The sequence below is a fragment of the Caenorhabditis briggsae genome (genome assembly GCF_000004555.2).
Source record: "Caenorhabditis briggsae complete genome, chrIV, whole genome shotgun sequence".
Classification (NCBI taxonomy): Eukaryota; Metazoa; Nematoda; class Chromadorea; order Rhabditida; family Rhabditidae; genus Caenorhabditis; species Caenorhabditis briggsae.
The window spans coordinates 11,278,236-11,295,209 of NC_013487.2; the positions used below are offsets into that span (position 1 = coordinate 11,278,236).

At 39.8% G+C, this 16,974-nt stretch overlaps 5 protein-coding genes across 5 annotated transcripts; 3 read left to right on the forward strand and 2 right to left on the reverse strand.

The window, feature by feature from the left end:
* Positions 1–40: 40 nt before the first annotated feature.
* Positions 41–6,875, reverse strand: Cbr-try-2 (the record flags this gene model as incomplete). The annotated part of the gene is made up of 15 exons (XM_002633986.2): positions 41–351; positions 399–551; positions 608–726; positions 773–843; positions 892–1,171; positions 1,215–1,466; positions 2,083–2,301; positions 3,394–3,523; positions 3,573–3,726; positions 4,013–4,325; positions 4,378–4,640; positions 5,217–5,293; positions 5,477–5,644; positions 5,830–6,082; positions 6,873–6,875. 15 exons carry the CDS (start codon positions 6,873–6,875, stop codon positions 41–43), a joined length of 2,766 nt encoding a protein of 921 aa, XP_002634032.2.
* Positions 2,141–2,791, forward strand: CBG01570 (the record flags this gene model as incomplete). Its single annotated transcript, XM_002633987.1, has 4 exons — positions 2,141–2,320; positions 2,366–2,491; positions 2,536–2,640; positions 2,690–2,791. 4 exons carry the CDS (start codon positions 2,141–2,143, stop codon positions 2,789–2,791), a joined length of 513 nt encoding a protein of 170 aa, XP_002634033.1.
* Positions 6,876–7,399: 524 nt separating the features above from the next.
* On the reverse strand, positions 7,400–12,532 carry Cbr-klp-19 (the record flags this gene model as incomplete). The annotated part of the gene is made up of 10 exons (XM_045235916.1): positions 7,400–7,682; positions 7,729–7,943; positions 8,408–8,983; positions 9,036–9,191; positions 9,553–9,693; positions 10,073–10,171; positions 10,222–11,004; positions 11,051–12,048; positions 12,095–12,209; positions 12,419–12,532. 10 exons carry the CDS (start codon positions 12,530–12,532, stop codon positions 7,400–7,402), a joined length of 3,480 nt encoding a protein of 1,159 aa, XP_045091944.1.
* A 1,018-nt stretch (positions 12,533–13,550) lies between these two features.
* Cbr-hgrs-1 lies at positions 13,551–16,041 on the forward strand (the record flags this gene model as incomplete). Its single annotated transcript, XM_002633984.1, has 7 exons — positions 13,551–13,578; positions 13,626–13,710; positions 13,761–13,947; positions 13,998–15,284; positions 15,349–15,706; positions 15,753–15,917; positions 15,965–16,041. 7 exons carry the CDS (start codon positions 13,551–13,553, stop codon positions 16,039–16,041), a joined length of 2,187 nt encoding a protein of 728 aa, XP_002634030.1.
* Positions 16,042–16,416: 375 nt separating this feature from the next.
* Positions 16,417–16,907, forward strand: Cbr-glrx-22 (the record flags this gene model as incomplete). The annotated part of the gene is made up of 3 exons (XM_002633983.1): positions 16,417–16,485; positions 16,533–16,634; positions 16,683–16,907. The coding sequence occupies 3 exons, from the start codon at positions 16,417–16,419 to the stop codon at positions 16,905–16,907; spliced, it is 396 nt and encodes a 131-aa protein (XP_002634029.1).
* Between the last annotated feature and the right edge of the window lie 67 nt (positions 16,908–16,974).

The window sequence follows — 16,974 nt, forward strand, 5'->3', positions numbered from 1 at the left end:
ACATACAAGCACCAAAAATATATCGAATCTTATCAATGTTTTACCTAGTTCCTCCATTCACAACTGAATTAATCCATGAGAGATATGGAGCCACCATAGTATAAATACCCGGTTGTTTCTTCTGTGCACACCCATCTCCCCAGCTGATAACTCCCGCCAAAACAAATGCTCCATCCTCACGACGACAAGCAAACGGACCTCCAGAATCTCCTTGACACGAATCGATTCCACCTTCCAGATATCCGGCACAAAATGCAGATCTCGACATTGAAGTGTAGATTTGAGATGAGTTTACACAATCGAATCGATCGATTATTGGAATTAGAGCAGCTTGAAGACGTTGAGCATAATCTGAATATGGTATTTTTGTGGGGCTATAAAAATGAATCAAAACTTACGAAGTCCCATACTTCCCCATCCAGAAACCACACATTGTCTTCCTGGTGTGTAGATGAAATCGTTTGAAGGTAGACAGATTGGTTGGGCATATTCATTGAATTCTATTCCAGGGTATGGGATTTCTAGAATAGCAATGTCATGTGAGAAAATGTCTGGAATTAAAAGGTGCGTTAATTGGAAAGCCCATTTTAATCTAATTTAATTATACCCTTGTAAAGTGGATAATAGTTAATCCTCTGTAAATTGAACACTTGTTCATTTCCATCTGTTTTGTTATTATCCCAATTTCCAACAACCACTTCATAAGAGGTTACTCTTTCATCTTCTCTGAAAATATTCAGTTAATATAACTGCTAACTGGTCTTAATCTTACTCAAAGCAATGCGCAGCTGTTATCAAATGAGTTCGATCAAGAATCGATGCTCCACAATGGTGGGCTTTTGTCTGAAACTTTTCAAGCTTCAAATCATTTATCCTTAATTTTTAACCCACTTCCTTATTTCTTAATGCAGCTGTCCATGGAAATGCCCCTGGAACTGTTTCGAACCCTCCGACAACTCTTGCGATCCGAGATCTAGCTGCATCCCGAGCATTGACTTCGACATAACGATGACCGCACTGAGAAACGGAAGCTAGTCCATTTTGAGAAATACATGAGATTCTGGCTAGACGGGTACAAGAAGATGATCTACGGAGAATGCATTCAGAACCACAGATAACGTCGAATCCAGAGGAAATAGAGATATTTGTTGAGAGAAGAGACCCATGCTCTCTGAAATCATATTATCAAGAGCTGAAAATCAACTTTTTCATACCCCAATCTCATGTCGTTACATATCAAATTTGCTCTATTCCCATCCAAATGATCCGCACAAAGTGGCTCCCATTTAGCTCGAAATAGAACTTCCAAATATCCACGAGTGTCTGATCCATTCGTCAATCGGAAGGATCTTGCCGTACAATCACTCTCATCGTCACCTGATTTACAATCTATAGATCCATCGCAAAGTTGACGGGACCTGATACAAGATCCATCTCCACATGCAGCTTCTTGGCAACGAGAACACCTGTGATGTAACGCTGTTGTGCAAAAATCAGAGCCATGAAAGAGAAAATCTGATGGCAGCGGCCATGGCCGCAATACCGAAGTTAGAAAATACTTTTTTTCTCGATTTTCGGCAATTTTCTAGACTTTGATTTTCAACACAAAAATTGCCGAAATTATTTTAGGTTACGGTAGATTTCGTTACGGGGACCGTTAGCCACGCCCACATAGTTTTTTCTTCTATGTTTTATACAAGCAATAGATTCGCGTGAACTTTAAATTCTCGTTTACACGGTGGTTCCATAATTTTCCATCTTTGCAATTTTTCATTATAAAAAACACACAGGGAGAACGTGGTGAATCGATGATTCATTTTGATGAACGTCGACATCGTCATCTAACAACAAGATGGTATGTGACATATTATCCTTGTAAAAAGAATCAGAAGGTCCCACAGCGAAAACTACCGTAACCTAAAAATATTTTTATTTTTAGTATTCATTTTCTCGGTTTCGTCCTTCGTCGAATTTCCTGTCATTGTTCCGGAAAATAAAACTATGTAAGGTTACGGTAGTTGTCGTTGTAGTGCCTTCGGCCACTAACGACAGATTTTTTGTACCACAATAACAATTAAAGACTCACTTGATGGTTGACACGTAGAAACGATAGTTGATGTACAATTGGGCTCTCTTAAACATGAGAGATTCCAGGTCGGCAGACGAAGAGCCGCCACCGGTCTTCCGGAATAAAGCGAAGAAGAAAGGCGGGAAGAAGAAGAATCAGCAGAAGACTGAGGCAGAGACTCCCGCTCCAAAAACAATTCGGTTGGATGTGATTCCACAATATAAATCGGGTCTCTATAAAAATGTATATTGGGTGAGTTGGAGATGTTTTGAAAATTGAATTCTGATATTTTTACAGATGCATCCCAATATGGCTATAACTCGAGAATCGCGAGAAAAGGAGGAGTTTGTGGGTGAAGTTGCATTCTATCAGGGACTCAACACAAATGTCATTGTCAACTTTTTCACAGGTCTTGATTATTCAGTGAGTTGCAAGAATTTAAAAAAATCAAAAACTTTCAATTCCAGGAACATTCGAAACTCCGCTTCTCCCACACTGCTCACACTCCCCCTGTGATTGTTCGTGCAGCATCATCCACATCCTCCGCCTCATCATCCACCTCCTATTCAAAAGTGAGGATTCGTAAAAATAAATAAAAATCACTCTCAAAACTATTTTCAGCCGACAACGGACTACTTGCAGAAGAACATGGACACTTTAGTGAAGAAATTGGATCTTCTTGCGTTCAAACAAGCCATTCTGGAATCGAGGCCCAGTGACTGAAACGGATTTTTTGTACCCTTCCATCATAACACATACATATTATTTTATTTCAATAATTCCCTTCAATACATCTTTCCTTTTTTGTTTGATAACTGAATGTGATTTTTACAAGTCTCAAGATTCAGCTGTATGTTTAAAAAACTTTTGATTTTTATGACTTTTACGGTTCTTTTACGGAAAAAATAACGATCCAATGAGAAAATTACGGTCCCATGTAAAAAAAGCGGTATTATTGAGAATTGCATTGTCCCAAGATAAAGTAGTAGTCCCCTGAAAGGCTTCACGGTCCAATGAAAAAGTTACGATCCGATGAGAAAGTAAAGGTCCCATGAAAAAGCAGCGTTCTCATGGAGAACTTTGCGATCCCTTGGAAAATAGCGGCCCCTTGGGAGACTTTACGGTCCTATGAAAAATTTCATGTTTAAATGCAAAGTTTTGGAATTCAAATAACTCTTCGTAAGACCGTATTCTTACATAGGACCATAAAATTCTTAATGGGAAAGTTTTTTTTCATGGGTTCATGAAATCATTTATGGGACCCTTAAATTAAGCCTTGAAGCGCGAAATCTTCATGAATACAATCAACACCAATTAATACTCACCCGAATCCTAGTATTTTACATATAGATGATAGCTTCTCTCTGCTAAAATTCTCATTGCACACTTGACCTTTTTTCGAGTTTTTTGTCGCATACATAACTGTATCTTCTTCTACCTCAAACGTCACGTCTTCTGAAAATTTGAAGGTTTTTTTTTTGAAAAATTATTATAAAACACAAACTTGAAGAGAAACGACGTCGATAATACAATGATGTGATTTTTCGGGCGAGACTTGAATATGTTTGGGAAGTGTCCGTCAGAAGACATGTTTGCGTTTTTGGCTCATAGGAGAATGCTTCACACATCAGAAGACTTTCGCGACATTTTCGAGCGCACTGGAAACAAGAAAATATTTTTTTGATTTATTTACCTATTTCAATAGAAGCCCATCCATACCGTCAACTGAGCTCAATTATCTTGATTCCTGTGCAAGATATAAAAAATTTGTCAACTGATAAAATATTAGTGATATTATGATAAATAATTTGCCAGGAATCAAGGTAATTAGGGTCAAAGTTGACGGTTTTGGTGGGCTTGGAAGTACGGTATGTTATGACAGAAAGCATTTGAATTCATGACCTAGAAAAGTCAACGTTTAATCTATGAGTAACGAAATCCTACCCCTTGAACATGAGGAATAAATGTCCAGACTTCTATGATACTATCAGCTAATCGATAAGCACCAATTAGTTCATAATTCTGAAGATAATCTTCACAATTCTGTTCATCTGACCCGTCGTTACAATCCACTTCATAGTCACATTGAAACTTCTCGGAGATACATTTCGATCCGTTATCACACGAAAATGAGCCGATTGGGCAACTATCTCCTGTTTCCAGGACAATCGCATCGTTCAAACTTTCAGGACAATTCGGAATATTGCATTCTGATAGTTGATGAGGTTTTGAATAACAGACAGGGGTTGGGGATTTTCTAGAAGTGAAAATATATTGTTATCTTCTATCTGAATAGAATGAAACTTTACCTTCCATCCTGTTCTATGAATCTACAAAAATTGTGATTCCAAATCTCGAAATCCGAGTCTCTCTGAAACAAAACAGCCGGATCATTCCACATAAGACATCCTTGTCCATCCGATGTTCGATTAGATGTTCCAGAATATTCCGTGTTTCTTCCAACACATTCTCTTCCAGATTCACAAAATACGTACGCTTCAGTATCACAATCAAATGCGACTAAAACGCCTGATTGGAAAGCCAAGCAACGACCAGTTCCAGAAATTTCTTGCTGAAAGTGTGGAATATATAATTTCGAGAAAAGGTTTCGAAAACTTTGATTTTGAATTTTCGAAATTCCAAACTATGCATTTCCAGTAAAGTCCAAAAGTATGAAATTCGGAATTTCAAATTCAACTTTTTGAATTTCCAGAAAAGTTCAAATACAAAGGTTTTGGAACTTCCAAAAAAGTCCAAAAACTGGAAATTCGGAATAACCAAAATTCGAATTTTTTGAATTTTCAGAAAAAACTGGAAATCGTAATTTTGGAACTTCCAAAAAAGTCCAAAAAACAGAGATTGGAATTTCCAAAAAAGTCCGAAATTAAAATTTTCGAATTTCCCGAAAAGTACAAAAACTGTAATTTTGGAATTTCCAGAAACTTCCAAATACTGGAAATTCGGAAGTTCTAAAATTCAACATATTGAATTTCCAGAAAATTCAAAAACCCGGAAATTCATAATTTTCAGAAAAATTCCAAAAACTGTAATTTTGAAATTACCAGAAAACACTAAAATTTCGGAATTTACAGAATAGTTTACAAACTGGAGTTCTGGAATTTAAAAATTCGAATTTCCCCCAACTCACTTCTACCGTATCCCCATTTCCCCATTTCCAAGTGGATCCCTGCCGAAGACCGGATGTCAAAAAGGATCGTGTATCAGCTGTAAAAATATATCTAATTGGGTCATTTTCTCTTGTCTGATCAGTCATTTAAAAAGCAAACAAACAGTGGAAGGAAGTGCCACGTAGTCACCCATTACTCAAACGATAAACAGCACAAAAATCAGTTGAGCAAATAATCTTTTTTCACTTTCCGGTGAGCCGAAAAGGGCATTTTTACTTACTAAACGATGGCAAAATGGTTTCTCGAATCGACTCGATTTCTGATGGTTTTAGTGAGGAAATAAGAGAATATGGACTACAGTAATCCTTTGCTTCTGAATACCCTTGAACAGGAACTGTGGAAATTGAGAGACATTTATTGCCGACTTGAAGAGTTCCAGGAGCGCATACTGTAATATAGAGAAGTGTTGAGAAAATTTATTTCGGTTACTGTAAAAGATATCAAAAAGTGGTCAACTGGCAAAGTGTTGTCAATACTATAATAAACGTTTTGTCAGTCGACCACTTTTTGATATCGGTTACAGAAACAGAGATGTCGGACTCAAAGTTATAGTATACGATAGACGAGACTCACAGCTGGATGAGCAGAAAACTTTGATGCCAGTTTTACAGAACGCTGATAGAAAAGTGAAACATATGGAAGATGTGCATCCGATGGAATATGTATATTGTTGAAGAGGAATTTCAGAATATGACGAAAATGTATTGGAGATGGATGCACACGCTTGTTCGCCGTATTTCTGATGGAATGATTTGGAACACAATGGGAAGAAGAACCCCGTTTGACTTCGAACTTCTAGGAGATCATCGAAAATTCTGGAACTTTCCTTTTAATTGAATTTTTTCGAAACGAAATCTAATGTATTTACTTTAATGAACCCAAACCGTAAACTTTAAGCTCAATTATCTCGGTTCTCGTCAAAGATATAGAAAAGATATCAACGAAACTTTTTATCATAATATCACAACATCTTATTAGTTGATCAATTTTTGATAACTCTCACTGAGAATGGGATATATAAGTTCAACGTTGAAGGTTGGGGCTCTTCTCTTACAGGTTTAAAGGTTATTTCATTATATCAAGCATTGTTACAGCAGCTGATTTGATAAAGCTTATTTTTAAACACCTACTTAAATTCTATAGAGCTGGAAAAACGTAAAAAATACAGTAGCAAAAGTAGTGATCTCATGGTGAGGCCAAATCGCATTGAAGCATCTCTCCTATTCCTTTTTTACTTCTCCTTCTCGTTCCGAATCTCGTTTCAGTAGTCAATTAGACAATAAATTCTACTTCGAATAGAGAAATACAGGAAATTGTGTTTCTCGATTGGCAATTTCGAGGTGAAGAGGGAAAAAGCGAGGAAGAGGAAAAGAGACAATGAGAGAGAAAACCGGGAAAGGTTAACGAAAGAAAGCACACCAAGTGGGCGGAGTCAGCTACTGAATTGGAAAAATGATTCAGATATTTTGAGAGTGTACAGTTTTCAGTTTTTATTCTGATGAACGAAACAGAGATGTGGAAGAGACAAATACAGTAACCTGAAAGATTCTAATTTTCCGGAATTCTTTTCTCAATGTTTGTGATTCGTTTTTCAGATCCGATATTTAAGAACCGACCATTTTGCAACCGGTAGTTTTCGAGCGTTTGCGTAACAACTGGTTCTGAAACATTTGGTCGACTTTTAATATTCAATTTTTACTCAATCGAACTGAACCAAGTCGACCCTGGTGTCCGCCGATTAGGCAGTCGTCGCATCATCAATCTAGGTTCGGTATAAATACGACTTCGAACCTATCATTTTTCGGGCAAAATAAGCTAGTGTACAAATGTATTTCATTTTCTTTTTGAATGCTCAAAACCATAATTCGTTAAAGTTGTAAAAACTATTTTATAGAAAAAGTGCACCTGTTTACTAGTTTAGGTGTTCGCATAAGAAAAAACCATAAACTAATAGATATGATAACACGGGGACCGTTTAGAAGGTGCTAGGTGGTTAGACAGATTGAAGAACACCAAATGAATACTATTCGACAGACATATGGAGATCGAGTTAGAAGGTAAAAATTGGGAACAGGCGGGGGAACAAATCAAGCATTGTACAATGAAAGAAAAAAGTTCAAAATAATTAAGAACTCCCAAAAAATTAGAGAGCTGGACCAAGTCCCGTACGACGATGCTTGCGACGAATTGGTGGAATATCATCTGAAGAGACGGCATCTTGAGAAACATCACTGCTTATGACAAATGTTTTGTTGGATTCTCCCATTGTTGACGAGTCAGCTTCCAATTGAATAACCGACGTTTGTGCGATGCTTTTCACAAAAGTACCATTGTTCAAGCTTCCGTCATCCATGTTTTCCATATCTTCTTCAACACCAGAAAGACGAGTGTCATCGTCAAATTTGATGGGAGACATGGCCACTTTTCTGGAAGATTACGAATGAAATAAAGATTAGAGTGACGTTTTGATACCTTCTAACGTTTTCATCCGTGGTTCGGTTCAACTCAGCAGCCGTTGAGCCGGCACGTCTTGAACGGAAGTGTCTGGAGTCATCCATCGTCACGTCTTCGGAGTTCACCACTTTTCCATAGTGATCAACGGCACGACGACTGCGCTCATTTCTTTTGAGTTCGGGCTTCGGTGTAAGACCCGTCAAAGGCACTCCATTATTGTGGGTTGTACGACGCTGAATAGATTTATTGTCGGATTAAAAAAAAGTGACACCTGAAAATCTCGGAGACGGCGCTCGTGTCGATTTACGAGGGGGCGGAGCGAAAACGGATATTGTAGATAACAAATGTATTTCTGTGAATTTAGTGGGATTTTCTGAACAAAATATTGATTTCTTGGTATGAATCGCTAGCAACTCTAGAAACTATTTTTCAGCAAAAAACTAAACTTAAACGCGAAATTAGCTCGAACGAGCCGAAATTCTGAAATATTACGTTTTTGCCGCACTTTTTCGTAGATCAAAAAAAGCAAAAGTTTTCAAATTCTCAGGTGTCACTTTTTTTAATTCGACAATAGATAAAAATTAGATAAATCATGAGAAAGGAACGATCTGGAAGCGCCGTAGAATATTTTCATTCTGCTTAACCCAGATGAGATGCTAAGCCCAGTTGAGAATATTCTGAAGATAACAAAACTCACTCTCGCCAATTTCTTGACCTTCTGTTCAATATCACAATATTGGTTTTTGAGCGATTCGAACTGTTGAATGACTTTTTCGTCAACCTGTCCAGACATGACTAGACCCAAAAGTAGTTTGATCTTCTCGTGTGAGTCTGCCTTTGCTGCCTCAAGACTACTTTGCAACTCGCGGACTTTGCTTTTCGCCTCTTCCTCTTCTCTCTTTCTTTTCTCTTCTTGGGATGCTTTGGTAGCTATCTTCGCAGTGAACTCATTCTCCGTCTTGACCAATTTGAATTCCAGATCCAATTCTTTCCGGATGTGATTCACAGCATGAGAATAAATATTCTCAAAAACTGGACGCATTTCAATTGGAACTTTCTCCCATCTCGATGCAGATCTCTCTTCACTTCCAGAGATTGTCTCGTTGCGCAGGGAATCCTTGATTTCCTCATTGATTGTATCAAGAGAAGCACGAAGTGAAGCCAACTCCTTCTGACGATTCTCCTCAAACTCCTCTTCACCTGCGAGTACGATTGAAACATCTGGATCCACATTCGACATCCGTCTCTGAAAAATTTGACATGTCTGACGAAACTATTAAATTAGCGGAAAAATAAGAAATTAGTGAAGGTGGGTTAGAACGAACGTCATCACACTCCATAGTATCCGTCATACTCTGACAATCATCTGCGTTCTCTTCGCATTCTGAATGGTCACAGAACTTTGTGAACGTTTCGTCAAAATGCATGGATTCATCAAGACGACCACATTGACGTCGTGCTTTGGCATAACGACGGCACACCTGAACAGACACAAAAAGACATGCAGTTAATAGGACAAGTATACAAAATTAGCCGTACAACATGCATATATTCCAAACATCAAAAATAACAAAGGCTACCGTAAAACCTGTGATAGAAGGCCCCCCATACTGTCAAAGTTGAGCTATTTTTACTTGGATCCTTTGCAAGATATCAGCAATGTATCAACTGACAAAACGATACTGATATTATGATTAAAAAAAACTTACCAATTAACAACTTTTTATTTCTCTGAAAGGAACCGAGAAATTTTGGCTTAATGTTAAAAACTAGGGGCCCTTCTATTACAGGTTTTACTGTATATAAGTGTTTCAGTTTAAACCAGTTAGTGATTCTCCCTACCTTCTTTGATCCCTCGAATTTTTTCGATTCCATCTCGTTGATGCGTTTCATCACGTCCTGTCTCTGCCGACGAAGCTCGGCACACAACAGTTGACAACGCTGAGCAGTAATTTCGAGTTCCAACTCGTCCTCGATGAGACTCTGGAAAACAAACTTGTGAAAATGTAATTTGATGATAATCATTATCAACCTAGGCCCTGACTCCAACATTTTAGACCTATAAATCAAATTCTAAGTGTGTTCACAGATTTCTAGTGTGTTTTGAAAATTTAAAAGCAGAAATCTATAAATGTTCATGTGAAAACTGAAAATGGATCACAGGGGAAGACAAAACACCGATTATTAAAATGTTACTAGGTGAGTGTGGCAAGTATCCTATATACATACAATATACAGTGTGGGGAAGGTAAATTGATTTTAAAAAATCTGGTATTTAACGAAAAGCGCGCGCAAAATGTTTCTGTTGGGGTTTCTGAGGGATAGTGCTTGTTACAAAACGATTGCGAGTTCTACTATTAACCTGAATGGCAGTTGCATCAGTAGTCGATCCTTTTCTGTTGGCACGTTTGAGATTTAGCTCGCGGAGAGTCTTGTTTGCTCGGTTAGATTCAGCCAGACGCTGAAAGTGAATAGTCATTAGTACGAAATTGATGAAATATGAAAAAGTACCTGTTGGAGAACAGCCAATTTTTGATCATCGACTCTTTTCTGTCGAACAACATCCATCTCTCTCTTCTGGAGTTTCGATTTGATCTGAGCCATTTCTCTCTCGTGCTTCTGTTTGAATGCTTGGAACTTGGATGCTTCGGCGCGTTGTTCGCGTAGAAGACGGAGACGTTGTGTCTTCAAGTTCTTCAGCTCATCCTCTGTCTTCTTGAGTGTATCTTCCATTTTGCGTCGTGTCTCCTGCAGTTTCTTGAGCTCGGAAAGTGTCTTCTTGTCCTCAGCATGCTGCCGTTCGAGTTCCTTCAACTTTTGACGTCTCTCTTCAGCCAGCTTAGAAGCAGTCGTCGCCTTTTTGCATTCTTGACGGAGCTTGTTGATTTCAGTTTCGAGTTCGCCACACCGTACAACCAATTGAGTTTTTTCCGACTCTCTTTGCTTAATTGCCTCGATGAACTCTCTTTGCTCATCAATTGCCTTCTGCCGATTTTCATCCTTCATCGCAATCTGTTTGTCCAAATCATCGATCTCGGCTTGTAGTTCAGGAAGACGTTCAGCATCGTACATGGTGTCATCTGCTGCCGGTCCAACAGTCGTTGTCTCGTCTTGATCTTCTTCTTGGATTGTAGTAGAATCTTCGGAGTTTCCAACGACTTGCTGAATAGATCTAACGATTTCCACAGAATCCATCATTTCCTCGTTCAAAAGAGTTGTCCGAACGTCCGCTACCATATTCTTCAGTTTTTCCTTCTCCGCTTCAAGACGAGCGTTCCGTTGGGCGAGGTGATTCTGAAAAGTTCTACATAGCTGTGAGGATCTCCATTTTCCGACATACCATTCTAACAATGAATTCGGATTGTTTCATTCTTCGCTCTCTCAACTCTTCGGTCTGCCGAGCGACTTCATCTTTCAACACCATAATCTCTGTAGAACTCGCTACGTCGCCGATCTTGCCGTCTGAAGGGGCAATCCCTTGCTTCAAATCCGAATTCTCCTGTTGAAGGCGCTTGATTAGAGCGTGAAGGATTGCGATTTCCTCGGCTTTAGGATTCTTATTGATGATTGGCTTGTTCTTAATTTGCTTGGCTCTATCAGCGTATCGGAGTGTGTTCAGCGTTTCCTGAGAATTGGTATCCGCAGGAGAAATGCAGGCAAGAAACACAGTGAAGGAGTTGCCTCCCAGTGAATCTTGTAGGACACGAGTGATGACAGAGTTACGGTAAGGGATGTGTTTCTGTTTTGTGGCAAGAGCAGCAATAACCTGAGATAGAATAAGAAGTCCGGCATTGATATTGATTCCTTCCTTCATCCGGTTTCCTTCCGCTTCCGTCTTTTTGAGTCTTTCCGATCCAGCAAGGTCGACAAGCTGGAGTTTAGCAGAGAAGGCGCTGTCACTTTCTGGAGTAGCTGTTTTCTCAACATAAACAGTGAATACAGCATGCGATCGACTGGACATTGCGTTCATTGCAGTTTCCGCTTTGGTTCGATAGTGGCATCCAGTTGCCAGTTGTTTGAGAGCTCCTTTCAAATCCAAAACGGGAACAGCAGTAAGATTGACAATCGTACAATTCTTTTCATCTCCATGGACGTTCAATTTGACTTTGTCCGGACGAAGAAGATCGTAGACGTTGTCTCCGTAAACTTCGAACATTGAGACAGTGACTGTGAATGCTTCTGGGGTTTGTGTTGCCATAATGCGTTGGAAAAGAGCATTGACGAGTCGCGGAATGATACCACGGCGCATCTCGTCCGTGCCATCGTTGTCTTCGGTTCCCATTGTGTATGTTTTTCCACTTCCAGTCTGTCCGTAGGCGAGAATCGTAGCATTGAAACCTGAAAATATTAGGTTGGAACGTTTTTATGGGAACGATTTTCTAACCTGAAAAAATGCGATCGAGAAGTGGAAGAGCAGTTTTTTCGTAGACTGTTTCCTGATCAACAGTGTCCGGGAATACCGAGTCGTAAGCGAACGTCGCCGAATCGTTGATAACCAACTGAAAAACTAACTCGTTAAAAAAAAAAATTGAAATAATAGCAACTGATAGGCTTAGGCAACCTCAGATGTAGCCGCCCGCGAGATTTTCAGGTGACGTTTTCTAAAGTTCAATAATAGACACATTGTCATCAAAATGTGAATTTAGCAGGCATCCCCTCTAACTCCAGGTTCACCCAAATTTCTTGATTTTGACATCTCGTTACTAACCTGTCCTGTGTTTTCATAGAATTCAACGCATCGGCGAGCCCCTTCTTTCGTTTCTCGAGTATTCATCGGCCGAGCTCGAACCACCACCCGGAGCGACGTTTCAGTGGCGCTCATTTTCAGACACCGAAAATCAGAATATTTGAATCACAGAAAAGTAGAAGAAAGCAATAAAAAAAGAAAGCTGAATAGGTTGAGACAGTTTTTGAATTTGGCAGTTTCGCGCGCGCGGTGCGGTGGTGACCTACGCAAACACGAAATTCCACGCCCTGTTGCGTACAAATCGAATCGAGGTCTGCAAGCCTGCATGTTCTTTTTCAACAGAAAAAATTACGTTTTCTGTCGTTTTCTGACGTGTGTTTCCAGCTGGTTTCGATTTTCAGCCGAATTGATAGCTTTGTAAATTAACATGAGTGCCTATTGACCTAAATACTCAGACGGATAATTCGTACAAACTTCCCACTTATTCATTCCCTTATTCCTTCTTTTCCAGTTGTAATCTCACCGAACCTGTGTTAATTATCATCACTTTTTACTTCCTTTCACTCTATCTTGTCATCTCACTTTACACCTAACTCGCATCGTTGAAGTCGGAACGTTTTCGACGAACTTTTCGCGTTTCCGCGCTCTTGTCGAATTATCTAGACAATTGTTATAAGTTTTCATGTATGATATTTTATTCATTTGAGTTCGGAGCTACTCATTTCAATGTAAGCTTGACAAATTATCGCCGCCGCCTATAAGTTCCGTTCCTCACGCTTTGACTTGCAAGTCTCTGCGCCTCTGCGAAAACTTTCCTCTCCATTCGTTGGCTTGTTCAATCAATTCTTTCACAACACACATCTTTTTTTCATTTCAGTCATCTTTTTGGTTTGACACCTCATCGATTTTGTTGATATATAAATTTAAAATTGTTTATTTTTTGTGCTTTCGAGTTTTGATATCATGTTTCGTCTCACTTTTGTCCCCTTGTTCGTGTTCCTATAATCATGAGGAAAAATGGGTCAATATCTGAAGTATCATTCCGTATTCTAAGAAACTTTAAAATATCTAAAAAAATTCATTCGGTAATTAAACTTCCTCTTCGTTTTCCTACTGTCTGTCAATCTCAAAACCTATTTTTCAGCACCACAAAATGGCAAGTAAATTCCAAAAAATTCTCGGTGAGTCCTTACTTTTTATGAAACATTTCAATATATGTAATATTCAGAACAAGCAACGGACAGTACACTTGTTGAACCCAACTGGGAAGGAATTATAGCATGTACAGATATGATCCGATCCGGAGAAGTTCCGTAAGTTTCTATATCCATAGTCGTTCCTTATCTTCTTTCTTTCTTTTCAGAGCAAAACCATCACTCCAAGCTATCAGAAAACGCCTTCAACATGAGAATCCGCACGTTGTCAATCACACTCTTCTCGTTCTTGATGCCTGCGTTAAGAACTGCGGGCACAAAGTTCATGCAGAAGTGGCAACTCGCGAGTTCATGGAGGATTTCAAGAATTTGGTAACCGAAAACAAGTACGATGAGGTTAGATTTTTAAATTTTAAAAAATTCTCCGTGCCTGTTAAAATTTTCAGGTGAAAAACAAGTCATTAGAGATGCTGCAATGCTGGGCGACTGCGTTCGCAAACAAGCCGGAATATAAAATGGTTGTGGACACCCATAATCTGATGAAACTTGCTGGATTTGACTTCCCTTCACTGAAAGAAGCCGATGCAATGTTCATGGCTCAAGTTGCACCGGAATGGGCAGATGGACCGGAGTGTTATCGATGCCGTTCAATTTTCACTGTTTTCACAAGAAAGCATCATTGTCGAGCATGTGGCCAAATTTTCTGCGATAAGTGTAGCTCAAGAGAGATGGCGTTGCCACAGTTTGGAATTGAAAAAGAAGTTCGTGTATGCGAGACATGTTACGAGAAAAAAGTGGCTGAAATCAAGGAAAGGTATCCTGCTTTGAAAAAACAACTGGCAGCGGCTGTGGCTGGAAAGAAATCAGTCAGTACTGGCGGAGATTCAGAAGCTGACAGGGCTGCAAAGGAGAAGTTGTTGCGAGAGAAAGAAGAAGAGGATTTGGCATTGGCGATTGCTATGAGTCAGAGTGAAGCAGAAGCAAAAGAGAAGGAAAAACAAAATAGCCTGTATCATATGTATAATGGGATCAAGCCAGAAACCGATCAGGGTGGATATAAAGGAGCCGCTGAGACAAGTACTGCTCCACCTGCGGATGACGCTGCCGCCGATCCACTTGCAAGATATCTGAACCGAGACTATTGGCAACAAAAGAAAGAGGGAAAGGTGGAGGAATGGAGTGGAGCCACCTCAACTGTTGGCGCTCTGTCCGCAACTGCTCCGCCACCATCAGAACCTTCGATTGCTCCATCTATCTGCTCAACTCTTATGGGACCAGATGAGAACTCGCTGAACGCCGAAATTGCTGCAATGACTTTGGGTGCCACAAACGGTTTGAACACCTCTGTGAGCGACGATGCGAAAGCTCAAGCTGATGACACAATGAGATGGTGTCAATCGATAAAAGATCAAGTGTCTGTCATGGATAATAGAATTCGATCGAATTTGGCAAGAGGGCGACCAGTGTTCAATGATTCTGCAATTCAGGATTTGTTCACTCGACTGACCGAATTCCATTCTCATGTACTCAGTCGAATGCACACTCTTGATGAGCAACGTGGATATTACGAAGGTCTTCAAGATCATCTAGCGAATATCGGAGAAGCAAGACAAGCTATCGATGAAATGCGTGAGGAGCATGAAAGAAAGAGACAAGAACGAATGGCTGAGGAACAAAGATTGCGGCAAGCTCAAATGCAACAGACCCTCGAAATGATGCGGATAAAGAAGCATGTAAGTTTTTGTTATTTTTTCAGATTTTCCCATTTCCTGTCAACCTCAATAAATTAACTTTCAGGCGATGCTGATGGAACAAAGAGAGCAAGCGTTACAAAGGTTCCAACAACAACAGCAAGAGATGGCTATGCGTCGACAACAACAAGCATACTACAATCCACAGATGGGATACGGAGCTCCGCCCCCTGGACAACATCAACCATACTATGGATATTCACAAGGACAGCAAGCGCCGGCTCAGTATCAACCACCACAGCAGACTCCGCAGCCTCAGCAGTACTATCAACAATTCCAAAATGGTCCGGCTGCTCCTCCAACGTCCACCAATCAACATCAACCTTCAATGCAGCAACAGTACCAACAACAGCAACAACAATATCAAGGTTACTATCAACACCAGAATTATCAACAACAAGGAGGTGAGTACTTAGACATTTGACTCTAATTCAATTCAAAAACTTTCAGCGTATCAACAACAACATCCTCAGCAGCTCCAAAACTATCAGAATGGAGGAACATCGACGCCGGTAGAAAATGGGCAATACTCGCAACAAGGGGATGTAAATCAGGAACATACCAGCCAAATGTATCAACAACCTTCTGTTAATGGTCAGAATGGTTATGGGAATGGTAAGTGTGTGTGACTAACCACACTAGATTCGAAAATGAGCTTTCAGTAGATCAAAACAACGTTGCTGCTGCTCATCCACCACAACAGCAGATGGCAGAGCAACCACTCATTTCGTTCGACTAACCTACTCATATGACTCGTGATCAAATTCTCAACTGTGATAATAGAAACCTTCCCACTTACGAATTTTGCTTTTGTAGACTAATGTATCCTTTCCCCCACCTGGTGCTCATCGTCATGGTCCCAACCCCATAACTGGCTAAATTATAAATCGCATGCCCCAATTATCCCATATGGATATATTTATTGTCTACGATTTCCCCCCCCCCCCCCCCCCTATTCCACCTTCTACTTGTCTTGTAATTTATTGAGAATGAAACGACTTGGTGACGGTGTAGATTTCTAGATTTAGTATTTTCTTTTCTGTCATAGCCATATGAAAAATATCTGAACGAGTGGTTGAGAGTTGACTAAAAATGAATAGCTAACTTTCCATAGATGGGAGGAGCTTCATCAACGCCACCAAAACCGACGCTCTCGGAACACTCCAAAAAAATAGCAGAAGAAGTAAAACCTGGAAAGTAGTGTAAATGATACTATAAGCTGTTTTGAAGGTGAAAGAGCATGCTGTTGTCCTCTACACGAAGGATGGTTGCGGGTACTGTGTAAAAGCAAAAAATGAATTGTACGAAGATGGAATTCATTATACAGAAAAGGTTTCAGAACCGCTGTTATTTCTTTAAAGTCACAACTATCGTTTTCAGAATCTCAATACAGTGGCAAAAGTGTTTCCTGATCCGCAAGAATACATTAAGGGATTGATGGATCTTACACGACAACGAACAGTTCCTCAAATCTTCATTTGTGGAAAGTTTGTCGGTGGATACACGGAACTCAATGCACTCCGACCGAATCTGGCTAAAATATTGGAGACGTGTTCGGTGGACCATGGGGAGACACTTCGAAGAGAGTTTACATCGAAGATATAATTTTTTTGTTGGTTTCTTTGTGCCATAGACAATAAAATTCATCAGGTTCTAATTGTAAATTGATTGA